The 16663-nt window shown below is 45.0% G+C and overlaps 1 protein-coding gene across 14 annotated transcripts in view; it reads left to right on the top strand.

Annotated features, from left to right (window-relative positions):
• LOC309654641 (uncharacterized protein) overlaps window positions 1–14794 on the top strand; it is a 179541-nt gene extending 164747 nt beyond the window's left edge. For 2 of the 14 annotated variants that reach the window (XR_014260361.1, XR_014260362.1), the window contains one exon: window positions 726–2905. Coding sequence is in view for 12 of the 14 variants with exons in the window: in XM_082448969.1 (XP_082305095.1) it covers window positions 836–887; window positions 1337–1634 (350 nt within the window). In the remaining 2 variants the exon portion in view is untranslated. Of the gene's footprint in view, window positions 1–725; window positions 6657–6831 lie in introns of those variants that run through there. The other 12 variants (XM_082448977.1, XM_082448976.1, XM_082448974.1 and 9 more) reach the window with 12 other exon arrangements.
• Window positions 14795–16663: the final 1869 nt, after the last annotated feature.

Below are 16663 nucleotides of genomic sequence, written 5' to 3'. Positions count from 1 at the left end.
TACTAACAAAGAAACACTTGCATGTGAGAGTTGTACAGAGGGGGAGCCTGGGTCCCAGGCAGGAGGTAGGATGTGCCCAGTAGGGACCCAAAGTGCAGACCTGAGAGCCTCCGTCTCTACGTTTTGAATCCAGTTGTCCTCCCATTACTTTATGTGGCAAAAACTGCAAATAACCAGACAGTAACTCACAAGGATCTTCCATAGACTTTAGGTAGCGTATGTAAGATGCATCTTGCATACATTACCTAAAGTGAGGTAATTAAGATTTAGGATGCAAAAGTGCTGAGGCCTTCAGGAATTTCTAAATTGTAAACAGTTTATTTTAAAAAAATTAATTTGACTCCTATTTTTTAGTAGCAAAAATGCATATCCTAACCCAGCAGTTACACTAGATGACTGTAACATTTACGCTTCGCTTTAAAAAGCTTTCTGACTGCTTTTAGGAAGGCCTGCAAATGAATAATTGCCATAAAACTCCATGTTTGGGAGCCCTCAAGTCCTGGAAAGGTTTCCTTTGGCACTATTGTCTTTTCCGCCGTGCGTTTAAGACAAATCCCCTCTCTTAATGACGCTGTCACTCACCAAGCAGCTTAGAAGAGGGTTTTCTTGGGACATAAAGATGGTGAATGTGGTGGCCCAATTCCTTTTGCTTTTTAGAACAGTTTAAATAATTCTATCTCTCTTCATTTCATTTGCTGTTTCCTGGGTAAATGGATCTGTCCCAGCGGATCCTATGATTAGAGCCAAAGTCATACCCCAAATCTTCATTCCCTGATCTGTGATGGGAACACAGATGACAACTGCCTGGGGGGCCTGGGCTCTTGTTCACCTGCAGGCATGCCTGGAGGAGCATGGCTTCAGGATGACCAGGAAGCTGTGGGACTCAGGTGAGTTTCTCCACTGATCGGAGCCTCTGTTTCCTTGTCTGTAAAATGAGGATAGAAAGGGTTTCTGGCTCATAGGGCAGCCTTTTGTGTAGAATCGCTCAAGTTAGCTGAGTTGTGCTCTAGGGGAACCTGGGGGAGGATGAGCTTTTTGCCGTTCCCAGAGCAGGTGGTGAGTGGAAAGATCACAGGCTGGTCTCCAGTCTTGATTCTGCGCCAACAGAATGTCTGCTTTGGGGCAACGTACTTACCCTTTCTGAGTCTAGTTTCCTCATTCGTAAACGGAGGTAATACTGACCTTGGGGGCTTGTTGGGAGGGTTGGAAGTCTGTGTCTGGAATTTAGTGGATGTCCCTTTTCTTCCCTTAGAATGGCTGGGAGTGTTCTGTTCTTACAGAGCCCTTAATGGAACAGTGGACCGGGGTAAAGAATTCAAGGTGTTTGTTTTATTAGCCTCAGCTCCCAGGAAGACACATCTGCTGGCAACAAGGTTAGTCTAGTGCCACCTGCTGGAGAAGCCACTGTGGCCTCAGGTGAGCAGCTCCAAGATCCCGTCCTGCCCTGCAGGTGTGCATTCAGAGCCCTAACCTGCCCTCTCCCACCAGACATCCCAGCAGGGGGCCTCCCTTCTCTTCCCCCCTCCCCCTCCCTCTCTCCCCTCCTCCTCCTCCTCTTCTGCTTTGTCCTAATACTACCATTAATTAGGCCTGTGGTACCATGGGGAGAAATGGAATCTCATATCTGTCTTTGACATTTTCACTTCCATTTCAGGAATATATTTCTTTGTCCAGTAGGTGCTGTAGTACACAGACACGGAAGTGTTTGTGTGGGTCCCTGAACTTTGTGCAGACACACAAGTGAACCCACTCAGGCTAGAAATGTTTCTGACTTTTTGCAGTAATGCTCCGGGCTAAATCTTTTCGACTTCTGGCTGCATTCTTACTCTGTCCTTATTCTGTCCTTATAGTTGGGAGGATGTGGGGAAGGGGGTGGTGAGCGGGGAGAATGATTGCTTTCATTTAGAAAGAAGAAAGAGAGAGAGAAAGGAAGAAGGAGAAAGAATGAAGGAAAGAAACGAAGGAAGGAAGGAAGGAAGAAGTTTCCAGAAACATACCAGGATTCAAGTTTCCCAAATCGGAATTCATGTTCAGAAGACATAGTTTTGGATTAACTCCAATCTATGTAAATACAGGGATGTGCCTGCATCTGCACAAAGGCCACGCTTTGGAGGAACTCTTCACCTGCCCACCTGCTTTCTCAGCCTCTCAGAGGCACGCTTTCCCTCTCTTGGGCTAGAATGGAGATGCTATAGCCTCTAGAGGGAGATTTCTTGAAGAGAAGGTTAAAAAATTTGGCAGACATTCATGTGAAAGCAAAGAGCTCTATTTGGGGCAAAGCTATTGAGTGAAAAGATAATGGAACTTGGGAAATCTGGTTCCGCTTAAAATCTGCGATTCATTCACAGCTAGAGCACAAGTTCTTTCTTTAAATAAACACAAAACAGTAATTTGCTAAAATGATGGAGCTTCTCCCTGTGTGTGTCAGATGGCAAAGCATCCCACAGGGCTCTCTCGGGTCTGTGGGGACATTTTTGTTCCTGTTTACCCTCCAAGTGTTTCACTGCTAAAGTTTCACTCGCCCTGCTTGTCAGGAAGCAAGGAAGCCTCTGGGCAAAAAGATCTAGTCATTGAGTTTGATTTCCTATATTGGGTGACTCAGGTGACAAATTGGTGATTTAACTCATTTAGAAAATGTGTTGTTATGAATGCATTCTACCATTCAGCCCCGATCTCCTTTTAGTCTTAGTAGCAGCTAAGATCTATGAAATGTCTTGAGTGCTTCTTTTATCCCAGGCACAGTTCTGAGTGCTTTCTGTGGGTTGAGTCACGCTCACACTTGTGGATGCCATAGGATATTGGTCTGTTTCTGTTTGCAGATCTATCCCAAGGACCTGGAACAGAGCCGGGCAGAGAGTTGGTGCTCAATACATAGTGGTAATGAATAAAAATCCCTCATTGCAGCCCTGTGAGGAAGATAGATTATAATTGAGGAAATTGTAGCCTGAGAAGTTAAGTGAGGGTCCCAGGGTCACGTGACTAGGAAGTGGAGGGTCGGGGTGAGGGTGGAACCTCCCTTTTGGTGACAGAGCCCAGGGTCTTGGCCACTGTGTGGTGCAATCTTGTTTCCCCTCAACCTGCTCCAGGGACCTAATGACCCAGAAAGGCTGGTCCCGGCATAACAGCCCCACATGCTGGCATGTTCCTGCTTCAAGCTCCAGTGATTCCCCTTCAACTGTTACTACCACTTCCCCCCTTTCTCTCTCTACCCACTGTCCTGCTGTTAAACCCCACTCAGGCTTTAATGCCCAGCTGAAGCCCCACTTTCTTCTGAGCCCTCAGGGATCTCCCTTATGCTAAGTATCTGTATCATGCCTTCAACACTCACCAGAGAGAGTCTCCGTACCTCTTATTTATTTATTTTTATTAAAAAAATTTTTTTAATTGAAGTATAGTTGACTTACAATGTTGTGTTAGTTTCAGGTGTATAGCATAGTGATTCAGTTATACACATATATATCGATTCTTTTTCAGATTCTTTTTCATTATGGGTTATTACAAGATATTGAATATAGTTCCCTGTGCTATACAGTAGGTCCTTGTTTACCTATTTTATATACAGTAGTGTGTATATGATATTCCCAGCCTCCTAATTTATCCCTTCCCCTCCTTTCCCCTTTGGAAACAGTAAGTTTGTTTTCTGTGTCTGTGGGTCTGTTTCTGTTTTGTACATAAGTTCATTGTTTTTAGATTCCACATGTAAGCGATATCATATGTCAGTTACCTTCTATACTGAGGAAGATTTTGACCCCTGCTTAGGTCACAAGCTCCTAAAGGGCAGTGACAACCTCAGACACCTGGACCTTGACCAATTCATCACCATCCCCTCCCTCCATCCCTCTGCCCGACTGTGTGCCATTTTCTCCCTTCAGTGGTAAAGAAAGATCAGATTGAAAGGGGCTGGAAATTAAGTAAAGGCTAAATAAACTTGAGAGGTTTAGTATAGGAGAGGGAGTTCAGCACAGGGGTTGGAATGTGGACTCTGCCCTCGGTTTGCTCAGGTTCAAATCCCAGCGTTGCTGTATTAATTATCTTTGCTGAGTAACAAATTAACCCCAGAACTTAGGGCTGTAAAGTCACAATAAACGTTGCTATTTCACCGGGGTCTCTCGTGAGGCTGTAGTCAAGTGTCGGTTAGGGCTGCAGCCATCTGAAGGTTTGACCGGGATGGGTAGGGTGCCCTCCCCAGACTGGTGCTGATGAGACGCCTCAGTTCTGCCATGTAGCTGTCTCCACTGCACTCCCGCCATGCTCTGCTGGTCACATGGATGAAACTGGTTCCAGTGTGTGATGGGGCCACACAAGGGACTCGAGGATTGCTGGGACCATCTTGGAGGCTGGCTTTTATATCCACCATTTATAGGTGTGTCAGTTTGGACAACTTACTAACAACTTTCAAACAATTCCCCCATCTGTAAAATGAGGCTAATTTTTGGCACTACATATATTATATAGCTGTTGCGAGAATCATATGAGAAAATACAGGTACTTAAGACATGACTTAAGTATTAACTATTATTATTTGAAAGTGCAAACTAATTTCAGAGGAGCAGAGGGGCCTGACCTGGGGAGACTGGGCTCCCTACGCATCTTTCCTTCTACTTCTCCCCCAGCTCTGAGTGTGTGTGTGTGTGTGTGTGTGTGTGTGTGTGTGTGTGTGTTAGGTAGTGGTGGGGTGAGTGCTTTCTCAGCATAAAAGTACTTTCTAAAGAGGACCTTTCTGTATAGGAAGAGACTTTTGTTAAGTTGAAGATTTACTTTCCTTTTTCTGCGTAGTTTTTCTGCCAGCCCATGTATTGATCAGAGATGGTTTGTTTCAGGGACAAAGCCTCTCAGGCCTATTTAACACCCATGCAAGATGAAATGGGGCCAGATGAGCTTCCCAGAAAAATAGGTGAATGCCACTTGCCCCACCTGGGGCCACTTGCTGATTGGAGGGAAATAAATGGTCAAGATGGAAAGATGCAGAGAGTAGGAAAGACGTACATTCAAAGATGAAATACTTTTTGGGCATCCACCATATGCCAGGCACTATGTTAAATCTGGGAATATAGGCAGACTTCAGAGATATTGCAAGTTTGCTTCCAGACCACTGCAATAAAGCGAATGTCACAGTAAAGTGAGTCCCATAAATTTTTTGGTTTCCCTGTCATGTAAAAGTTATCTTTACACTATGCTGTAGTCTATTAAGTGTGCAATAGCATTATGTCTAAAAAGCAATGTATGCACCTTAATTAAAAAGTACTTTATTGCTAAAAAAGCCAACTGTCATCTGACAATGCAGGCTTGTTACAAACTTTCAATTTGCAAAAAGCACTGAATCTGTGAAGGGCAATAAAACGAGGTATGCCTGTATAATAGAGTTCCAAAAACGAAACAGAGCTCCTGACCTCGTGGAGCTACCAGCTATTCTTGTGGAGCAGACTTCACCCCTCAAAATTACACAAACACATGTATAACTACTAAATTATAATCACTAAAAAGAAGGATAAAATGCAGGGCAAGACCTCTATAGGTAGGTGAGCACATGATTTTGTTTGCTAGGCCCAATCCCAGTTTATACCCATATCCCACATAATGAATTATAGTACCTAATTTCACTCTCAAAAGGGTCCTGGTCTGGAAGAGAAACCATAAGGCCACCCTAATACTAGGAAACTTAGGACAGTCAGGGAAACTTCCTGAAGGAGTGACCAATGTGTTGAGATCTCTAGGAATAGGAATTAACCAAGGGTGAGAATATTTCAAGCAGAGGACCTTATACAAAGGTCCTGTCACGGGAACAAGCACAGAACATTTCAGGAGCTGAAAGCCTAGTGTGTTTGGGGCACGGGGATCAAGGAAGTACAATCTTTTAAAAAAAAATTAATTAAAATTTTAATTGAAGTATAGTTGATTTATAATATTGTGTTAGTTTCAGGTGTACAGCAAAGTGATTCAGTTACATATATATGTGTGTGTGTATGTATATATCTATATTCTTTTTTCAGATTATTATTATTTCCAGATTATTTTCTATTATACGTTATTACAAGCTATTGAATAGAGTTCCCTGTGCTATACAGTAGGTCCTTGTTGGTTATCTATTTTATATATAGTAGTGTGTATCTGTTAATCCCAAATTCCCAATTTATCCCTCCCGCCTTCCCCTTTGGTAACCATAGTTTGTTGTCTATGTCTGTGGATCTATTTCTGTTTTGTAAATGAGTTCATTTGTATCATTTTCTTTTCAGGTTCCACATATAAGTGATATCATATGGAATTTGTCTTTGTCTGACTTCACTTAGCATGACCATCTCCAGGTCCATCTGTGTTGCTGCAAATGGCATCATTTCGTTCCTTTTTATGGCTGAGTAATGTTCCATTGTATGTATGACCACATCTTCTTTATCCGTTCACCTGTCAATGGACACTTAGGTTGCTAAGGAAGTGCAGTCTTAAAATGAGGTTACCCAGGTAGTGAGATAGACCATGCAGAACCTTAGAGGCCAGGTTAGGGCTTTATTGTAAGACCAACAAGAAGATAAAGAAATATTTTTTTCTTTTTTTTTTAAATTAAATTAAATTAAATTAAATTTTTATACAGCAGGTTCTTATTAGGTATCTATTTTATACATATTAGTGTATGTATGTCAATCCCAATCTCCCAATTCATCCCACCCACCCCCCCCCCCAGCTTTCCCCCCTGATGTCCATACGTTTGTTCTCTACATCTGTGTCTCTACTTCTGCCTTTCAAACCGGTTCATCTGTACCATTTTTCTAGATTCCACATACATGCGTTAATATACGATATTTGTCTTTCTCTTTCTGACTTCACTCTGTATGACAGTCTCCAGGTCCATCCACGAGAACTGTTAAATCAAGGGAGTTACGTGATGAGACTGAGTTTCCAAAGCATCATCGGTTGTACGTGGAGAGGAGATGAGTGGTAAGGGGACCAGGGCACAGGTAGAGGTGAGGCCAAACTGGAGGGACATTTAGGAGGAAAGTGGACCTACTAAGGGACGCTTTGGATTTGGGAGCTGGAGAGAGGGCTTTCACAAATGCCTCTTCAGTTTCTGTTTGCAGAATGGCTTCATTTAGAGAGACAGGAGACACTGAACGAGTACTAGCTTTAGGGGAAGACATGTGAGTTTGATTTTACACACACTGACTTTCAAGTATCTTTGAGATTTACCCAGGAGGCAGCTAGAGACGTAGGACTGAAGCTCAGAGTAGCGGCTTGGGTTTGAGATGAGATTGTGGGTCACTTGTGTCCTTTGTGTTTGATGGATGCATGGGAGAGATTGTCTGGAGGGAGGAGTGGCCCTAGCGTGGAGCTTTGGGGAATTCCGACATTAAAACTGGAATGGCAGGGGTAAAGTTCACACACTGCTAATAACAGGGAAAAACAGACTCAGAGCTAAGAGCTTTATAATAATAACTATTATCAAAACCTATTTTTTAAGAGGTGGAAATTTGCATGGAGCTATAACCCTAAGCATGGAGCTTTGGGGAATGTCACGTTTCTAAAATGTGGCCGAGGAAGGACTTCACACAGCAGCCGAGTGGCAGGAAGCAACCAGATGAGGAGGCAGCTTTAAGTCTTGGCCGGAAGTAACCCAAGGGCACGGTCAACAACATCGGGAGTGCCCAGGAGGTATTTTTAGTGTGATATGCTTAGAACAAAGCATGGAAAGCAATAACCTTGGCTGAGCCCCTCCTAGGAGAGGAGTGCGGGGTTCACAGTTAACCATGAGGCTGTGGAAACGTGGAAGGGTAAAGCACGGAGAGGACAGGAGAGCGCGAACTGAAAGTGATTCGTGACAGCTCTCTCCCGGCTCTGAGCTGTTCTTAACCACAAGGATTTTAAGCACAGCTCAAAGTCAAGCCTGAGCTTCCCCTTGGTCCACTGAGCTGTCCACACAGAAGGACAACGGGGAGAGGGGGATGGCGTGAGTTAGGAATGTCACTGCTGCAGTCAGGAGAGTGGGGTGAGTCTGTCTTAGATCTGGGGTTCCTTGCCTGCTAGGTGCTGGGCAGGCACTGATACAGCCCAGCATTCATGTCACCTGTGAGCTCATGCCACAAAGAGGGCCTCGCTTGTGCAGTAGATGTGTTCCTGGAAGGTTGGGTGTTCATCAGATTTTTGTAAGCCAAGTAATATCATTTTCACTTTTTTGACTTCACAGTCTCATTTCAGAGATGATTTATCCTGATTTATTTTCAAATGATGTTTCTCAATGGAATTCTACTCAGCCATAAAACAAACTGAAACAAAATGAAACTGAAATAACGCCATTTGCAGCAACATGGATGGACCTAGAGATTATCATGCTAAGTGAAGTAAGTCAGACAAAGACAAATACCATATGATATCACTTATATGTGGAATCCAAACTATGACACAAAGGAATTTGTCTATGAGACAGAAACAGACTCACAGACATAGAGAACAGACTTGTGGTTGTCAAGGGGGAAGGGGGGTGGGGGAGGGACGGAGTGGGAGTTTGGGGTTAGTAGATGCAAACTAGTACATAGAGAATGGATAAACAACAAGGTCCTACTGTAGAGCACAGGGAACTCTATTCAGTATCCTGTGATAAACCGTAATGGAAAAGAATATGAAAAAGAATATATGTATATATAGCTGAATCGCTTTGCAATACAGCATAAATTAACACAACATTGTAAATTAACTATACTTCAATTTTAAAAATTAAAAAAGAGAAAAGGAACTTTTTTTAAAAAAAAACCAAAATGATGATGTTTCTTAACAATTTTGACAAAAGGTTACTTTCTTTGTTCCTTTCTTTAAAAAATGTATTTATTTATTTTTACAGTAGGTCCTTGTTGGTTATCTATTTTAAATACAGCAGTGTATACATGTCAATCCCAAACTCCCAATCTATCCCTCCCCCTTTCTTTCTCCTCTCCCCCACAACCCCAATTTTTTTGTCAAGAGTTTAATGATCTAAAAACACTTAAAGCCATTAGGGGGTTACCATAGGAGAAGAATCCTTTCACAATATTATTAATTCATGGCTCTGCTGGGCCCTGAGGTCCAGCTCCTGCTGGCAATGTAGTGGGTGCAACACTAAAACGTGGAGGGGCTTCCAACCAGGGCTGGGAGCGGCAGCTACAGACTACGGGCTACTTCCTTTTCCTTTGTACCCAGAATGGAAAACTGGGCCCAGCTGAGGGGCAGTCAACCCAGGAGGTGAAGTAACGATGGTTTCAGCTTGGAACCAACACGCATGCGTACAGAAAGAGCATTTTTCTCCAGTGAATTCTCTGAGCATTTTAAACATAATTAAGGAAGCGATATTCAAAGATGAGAGAAATATCTATTAAGTCCTTTTTTTCAAATGGCAAAGAATCTGAGAACGTCAGATGTGGGGTTCTTTTTCACAGCTTGCACTTTGGGGCTTAATTTCTGTGCAACTTCTCCTGCCAAATAAAAGAACTGTTTTGCATAATCAGGTTGCAAGCGAAGTGGAATAAAAGTTTTATTTACACGGGGACTTGACTGTTATGAGGCCCTTTGGATATTGTTCATCGGCTGCCGGAAGAGATTCTCAGACTCTAATTCTGGGTGTTTTTCATCCAATCACTTTGGGGCACGTTAAAGATGACAGAATATTCCTCAACATCTCTAATGAAAGGTGGAGCCTGTGCTTCTTCCCCTTGAACCCGAGCGGGCTCTGACAGAGCACAGTGGTGCCGGTTTTCAGGTCCAGGTCTTGAAGGCCTGGCAGCTTCCACTCTGCTTCCTGCAGCCCTGAGCTGTCACATCAGAAGCCCAAGTGCTGCGAGAAAGACTAGATGGGGAGGTTTGGACTCCAGCCGGAGAGGAGGAGCTGAGCCCAGCTGAGCCAGCCTTCCTGAATTTTCCACCAAAATGTCAGGCATATGCGTGAAGCCATCTTGGACCCTCCAGTTCAGCCCTGCTGCCACCAAAATCCACCCACTGTCCCCCATCAATGCCATGTGAAGCAGAAGAAATGCCTCGTTGAGCTGACCCAGAGATCGTGAGGATGAATGCAATGATTTCTGTCAAGAAGCAGGCCTCTGATAAGAACCTTTGAACCTTCCAGAAAAAAGAAAAGTTTTCCTATTTCAGGAATGCCTTTCCAAGACACATGACTCATTTATAGCCACCTGCAGATTACAATCTACAGCGTACATTCCAGGCAGCATTGGGGCATCTAAATTTGATTAGGCAGACGAAAAATTCCTGTATTAAATTCTTATCTGGTTTTGAAAACTTTCTCATAGACGCCCTGAGAACAGATGCCAATCATTCCCATTGACCTTTGCTCTACTGATTATCATCAACATTCCCTGCCAGAAAGTGCAGTAGGTTATAGAACAAGCCATCATTTTTAATTGGCTTTTTCAGGAGCAATCTATTAGATTTGTAGAAACCTCATTCCAGAGCATCAAGGGCAATTTTATTGAAGAAATGTAAGAACTAAGCTCTTCTACTTCTGCAAGAACTTAAAGGTATTGGATGGGTAAAATTACGAATTGATTTGCTATACATCATACTTGGGGATATGACTCTTCTGTCTCAAATAAATCAATAATTTCACTCAGTTTTTGCTCTGTGCGTGCTGTGCTCTCTACGGATGGACAAATGCCTGTTTCTCTAAAATGGTGCAGTGATGGAATGTTCTGGTTATTCAAATATCCAAATATTTGACTTAATTGGGAATTCCTATCCATACCAGAGAGTATTTCCCAATTTCAAAAAATTTCAAGTAAATGAAATACTTTATAACTACCACTGGCAATGATTTTTTTCCTTGTCTGATGATTCAGAAGGCCCAGGAATTTCCAGGGTGCCCAAGGGCGCCCTTAGGAACTTCACGATGTAGACAAAGAAAGTACAAGAAACTGTGAAATCTGCTATTAAGTCTATGTCAATGTCAGATCCCAGAGTTGTTGTGTAGAATTCATGCTGCAGAGCACGTTGTTCACTTATCATTTCTCTTTTGTTTTTATAAAAGTAGAGCTTGGAAAAAAAATCCATCTGTTTGTTTGAAGTTTCTTGGTGTTCCAACTTGGTGTAAAGGAGCATCTCCTATACGTGCATATGTACGTGTCCCTGGAAATAATGTTTTCTGCTTAGCTCCAGGGAATGGGGAGATGTATTCTTACAGGAGTCTTGCAGGAACAGTTTAAAAACTCCTTGGTGGGAGTAAATGGGGACGGAAACCACCAGGGTGGCAGCATGGAGAGAGAGGGAGGGACCCGCAGGAGAAGTGAATGCCAATAGCTTTGCAGCTGTGCCTTCCCAGAGCCCACTGGCTCATGGACATGTCACCCGAGACTCCAGACACCAGCTCTCAAAGGGCTCCACGCTCAGTGAGCTTATTTGGCTCAAACTGAAGAATCACAGTTGGGGATCGTGTCACCTGCACATTCCCTTCATTGTCACATATGGAAATGGGGGCTGCAGGACGCACCCTCTCAGACCAGGCGGAACCAGGAAGCAGAGCCACAGAGGCTGAGTCTGATTTGAATATTTGCTGTCATCACCCAGATTAAAAATCAATACTAGTTACCATAGGGATGGATCTCTAGGGTTTAGGGAGCAGGGGACGCTTGGTTCCCTCCAGCCCTGACCGGAGATGTCTGTGCAGTCTTTTCCTAATGGTCTTTGCCCCAGCGTGAGAGGAAGGCAGGCCATTTCCACAGACGTGTCCCTGGGTTCACACATGCAAACACTTCACAGCCGGTCCCAGGCAGCCAGCAAGGTCAGCATGAAAGATTCTTTACTGCGGCCTCCGAGACTTCATCTCCATTGTTAGCATAAGTAACCCCAAATTTCTAACCAACCTGGACCCTTCACCTGCAAACTGGCTTTGAAGCCCATGGAATCTTGATATCAGTTGCCTTTCACGGATATGTATTTTATGCAGACAAAAATAATTATTGAGTGAAAATCTCCTTGTGCTTTTCAAGCATCTGCAAACAAGCTGCTCCGTGAATGCATGAACGGCTACCTGGTTTGCTGACTCATTCACGTCCGTTCCCTGCTGCGAACCCACAAAGCGCTGCCGGTTGGGCAAGTCACTCTATAGACAAATGAATGCATGGGTAAATGCCGTATTCCTATTTATGTCTACCAGATGGTTGAGTTAATTAGTTGATTGAGTGAATTAGCTCTAAAGACACTGGATTTTCCCTGTCTGAACTTTCTCAACAGAAGCCTTTTGGGTTGCCAGGCACACACTTTTGTTTATTAATTCATTGTTCATTCAGCAAATATTGATTGACTGCCTGTGGAGCGTATGCCTGGCTCTGGGCTAAGTGCTGAAGCCATGGTGTGAAACTAGGTGGACATGGTCCCTGCCCACGGGGCGCTTACTCGCTCCAGGAGGGGAGCCTCGCTAGAAACATTGTTACTTGGACATGATCATGGAAAGGTACAAGGCCAGTGAGAACAGGAAACAGGTGCTCTAATTAGGAAGGTCAGCTTCCCAGTAACAGAGACATTGAAGCCGATAGGAGTTTACTGGGCAGAGGGAGAGAAAGGTGTGGGCAGAGGGCAGAGGGGGGAGGCAGGAGTTAGATGGAGCTCGGCCCCAATAGGCCCTGAGAGCCAGGGGCGCAGGAGCCGGTGACCAGGGCTGAGAGCCAGGGGCCTTATGGAGTATTTCAAAGATTTGCGGTTTTATGCTAATGACACTGGGGAGCCTCTAAGGGTTTTGGGAATGATGGGACGTGATCAGATATGGGTTTTTAACAGATGACTGGACTGTCCTGTAGAGGATGTACTGGAAGGAAGGAGAATGGACACAGAGAGCAGGCAGGAGGCCCCACAGGGTCCAGGAGGGAGATGCTGGCGGTTTTGCCTGAGGGCTGGAGTCTGGGGAGAGGAAAGGACGTTTCTCTGCCTTCCATTCTCACCCACTGTGCTGCTCACCACTCATTTTTGAAATGGAAACTGATCCCAATAGGGGCAGGAAGAGAAAATCGGCACACGTCAACACATGCTTGTTGCTCACCGTAACAGGCACTGCTTAAACCACTTGGGGGGACAGCAGTGAACAAAATCGAATATTAGATGACACTCCCAGGGCAGGCACCCTTCAGGCTGCATTCTGCCCATTTTCACTTTCTCAACCTCAAACGCTTTACTGTCCCACCTTTTTATGGTAAGGGAGTGTATGTTGCCTTTGCAATTTTCCTACATTTCTTTTCTTCAACATTTTCCCCTTTCTCTCCTCTTCTATGATATATTCTAACGATTTGGTATCAGTGTTATTCCACTTTTATGAAAAAATTAATTTTGAGAAATGAAATGCTGAAAGTTGAAAACGTGTCCCAAAAAAATCCCTTCTGCACAGAGAGCTACTCTTCCTCTGTGGTCCAAGTTGGAGATATTGATTTATTTAGCACGTACTCTGTTCCAGGCACTGTCCTAAGTGCTTCGTATGTATCGTCTCCTAATATTTATCTCCATGGCGTTAGTGAATACTGTTATTATTATCCCCACTTTATAGATGAAAAAACTGAGGCACACAGCAATTAAGTTACAGAGAGCTGCAGAGTTGGTGAGGCGAGTGGCAGAGGGTTGCCTCTGGTGCAGAGACACAGAGAATTTCTTCCTTCAGCCCAGTGCCTACAGAGCCACTGCCCTCAGATCCAGGCTTTAAACGGGCACAGCCAGAAACCCAGCTCCACTGGAATAAAGTCCTCAGGAGGGTCCACAAGCCCGCTCTGCTGCTTCCCCTCCGGGCTGCAGGCCTATGGCTGCTGGTCTCGCTGTCGAGGCGCCTGGTTCCTGCTGTGTCCAGAAGCCACACTCCCCACGCTGGACCTTGTCACTGAGAATAAGGACAACACGATAAAATGGTACAAAGGCCAGGAGGGGGGAACAGAGACAGAGACTCTCCCTACTCCAGCAGCCCACTGGGTGATCCTTCCAAGGATGGAGTTTATAAGCCATGAGTGAACCGGAAATTCTAGCTGACCAGACTTTGAGAAACTTCCCATCTGTTTTGTGTTTAAAATGGGCTTTTCGTTTGTGGAGAAGTTTCAAATCAGGGATTATGTTGATCCTAGAGATGGAAGCGTACCCGAAGGTAAGATTATTCCGATGGGATTCCTCAGAGAATGTATTGAAGTTCGGTACTTAATCCAGAATCTGTTTCCCTAGGGGGTGGGCATAACCCTGCCTGGTCCTGATCCCAGCCCACGACCTCCTTGACAGCTAATAAGGGAAAGACGGGTGGGGCTGAGGGGCAGGGACAGAGCAGGGAAGGGAGGCGCGGAGCTTCAATAGATCAGGGTGCGTCTCCATGCTCGTGTGGTGCTCGGAAGCTATCTAGGCTGTCCACAGGTCACTGTCTCAATGTGACCTCACTTCTGTAAAATCACCCCAGCACCATAAAGTGTTCTGCCATGACACATAAATGCTTGATCACTTATTAAGGAGTGGTGAGGCCATCTTTCTGTTACTTGCATTTCTCTTCCAATCTCCATGGTCCCCATCCCAATGAAGGGTGTGGTCCCCATCCCAGTGAAGGATGTGTTCCCCATCCCAATGAAGGATGTGTTCCCCATCCCAGTGAAGGGTGTGTTCCCCATCCCAGTGAAGGGTGTGGTCCCCATCCCAGTGAAGGATGTGGTCCCCATCCCAGTGAAGGGTGTGGTCCCCATCCCAGTGAAGGGTGTGTTCCCCATCCCAGTGAAGGATGTGCTCCCCATCCCAGTGAAGGATGTGTTCCCCATCCCAGTGAAGGGTGTGTTCCCCATCCCAGTGAAGGGTGTGGTCCCCATCCCAGTGAAGGATGTGGTCCCCATCCCAGTGAAGGGTGTGGTCCCCATCCCAGTGAAGGATGTGGTCCCCATCCCAGTGAAGGGTGTGTTCCCCATCCCAGTGAAGGGTGTGTTCCCCATCCCGGTGAAGGGTGTGTTCCCCATCCCGGTGAAGGATGTGGTCCCCATCCCGGTGAAGGGTGTGGTCCCCATCCCGGTGAAGGGTGTGTTCCCCATCCCGGTGAAGGATGTGGTCCCCATCCCGGTGAAGGGTGTGGTCCCCATCCCAGTGAAGGGTGTGGTCCCCATCCCAGTGAAGGGTGTGTTCCCCATCCCAGTGAAGGGTGTGTTCCCCATCCCAGTGAAGGATGTGTTCCCCATCCCAGTGAAGGGTGTGGTCCCCATCCCAGTGAAGGGTGTGTTCCCCATCCCAGTGAAGGGTGTGGTCCCCATCCCGGTGAAGGGTGTGCTTTCCATCCCAATGAAAGATCCCACGACCAAAGTCAGAAAAACAAAACATGCCTAAAATAATGTGGAGAAGCCACGTTCATTGCCATCACTAGAGATTATTTGTAGGCTGGAAGGCTTGATACAAACAGTCTGTTTGTATTCAGAGAAAAGCATCTCTAATACAGAGATCTCTGTAAAGAGTGCGAGTCACCATCTGGGCTCCATCTCCACCAAAGAAGACACAGCAAGAGGAAGTGGGCTCAAATGGCAACTCAAAGGATGTGTGTTACGTGTGATGTAAATAGACAGCAAAAGCAAATCCAGTGTACAGGGCATGGAGCCTGGGAATTTTTTTAAAGTTTATCCTGAAAAACAACCTCCGTGTCTCTTGAGATGACAATCATGTCATAGTGATACACCCAACAGTGATTGTTCTGCCCACTTCTGACAATTTGGACCTCTGGGCCATCATTCCACTCCATCCTAGAGCCCAAGTCACGTCATCTGCCTCTGGAGGCAGGTGCAAGGGAAAGCACAGGGCAGGATGCAGGAGGTGGGGGCGGTGCTGATGGGGATGGGGATGGGGGAGGTGGGGTGGCAGACCTGGGGATGCTGATGGAGGGAAGGCTCCTGGCCCTGCGAAGCTTCTTAGAGACATGGTAACACACGAGACCTGAATAACTTTATCTTCTCTTCCCCAGTCTCACTTCAAAGGATTGTAATTTGGGGTATGAGAATGATTGAACTAAAATATATTTGGGAATCCTCCCAAGCCTCAGATACAAAGAGAGTCAGTTAAAAGGAGGAACATTATTTTAAGAAAAGATATTGGGAGAATTTCAGAGTTGGCTTCAGCCTGACATCACTTCCTCTCATCCATGCCTCAGAGAGGTGTGTGTGTGACGGGAAAGTGTTTGCAAAGCTGATTGCTCATTTCACAAGAGTCATCTTAGTTAACTTCATGGTATAAATGATCTTTAGCACATATCTGACCATTTAATCTCTACTCCTATCTTGATGAAGATTTAAGGCAGAAACTTACCTCCAATAGGACCTGCCCTGAATGTCTTTTCTGAGAGGCTAAGTGATTGGGATGGAGTCTTGACATGGTAACACCTTCCCCTTTTAGAATTTTCAGAGGCTTTCCCCTGAAATAATGAAGAAATGAAATCTCAGACATCCAACAGTCAGCCTTTTATTTCATTTTCTCACCTGAAAGAGGACTTGGAACACCTTGTTGGACTCAGTCCTCCTTGACTGTGATATTAGGAATTGAGAAAATAATAATAATAAGTTCAATTTTTTAGAGTATAATCGCCATGGCTGACAGAAATCAAATTTACAGCACCAGGAAAATCTGGTTTTAATTCCCGCCATCTTCCTGGGATAGTGGGTGGCTTAGTTAATAAAGTTGATCTCCCACTTCTGGAATTGGATTGAGCTCCCAAGCTGAAACATGT

Source organism: Balaenoptera physalus, assembly GCF_965194825.1.
Source record: "Balaenoptera physalus genome assembly, chromosome: 2".
In the NCBI taxonomy this organism is placed as follows: domain Eukaryota; kingdom Metazoa; phylum Chordata; class Mammalia; order Artiodactyla; family Balaenopteridae; genus Balaenoptera; species Balaenoptera physalus.
Note: the sequence above shows the minus strand (reverse complement) of the source record. Positions and strands in the feature narration are given on the sequence as shown.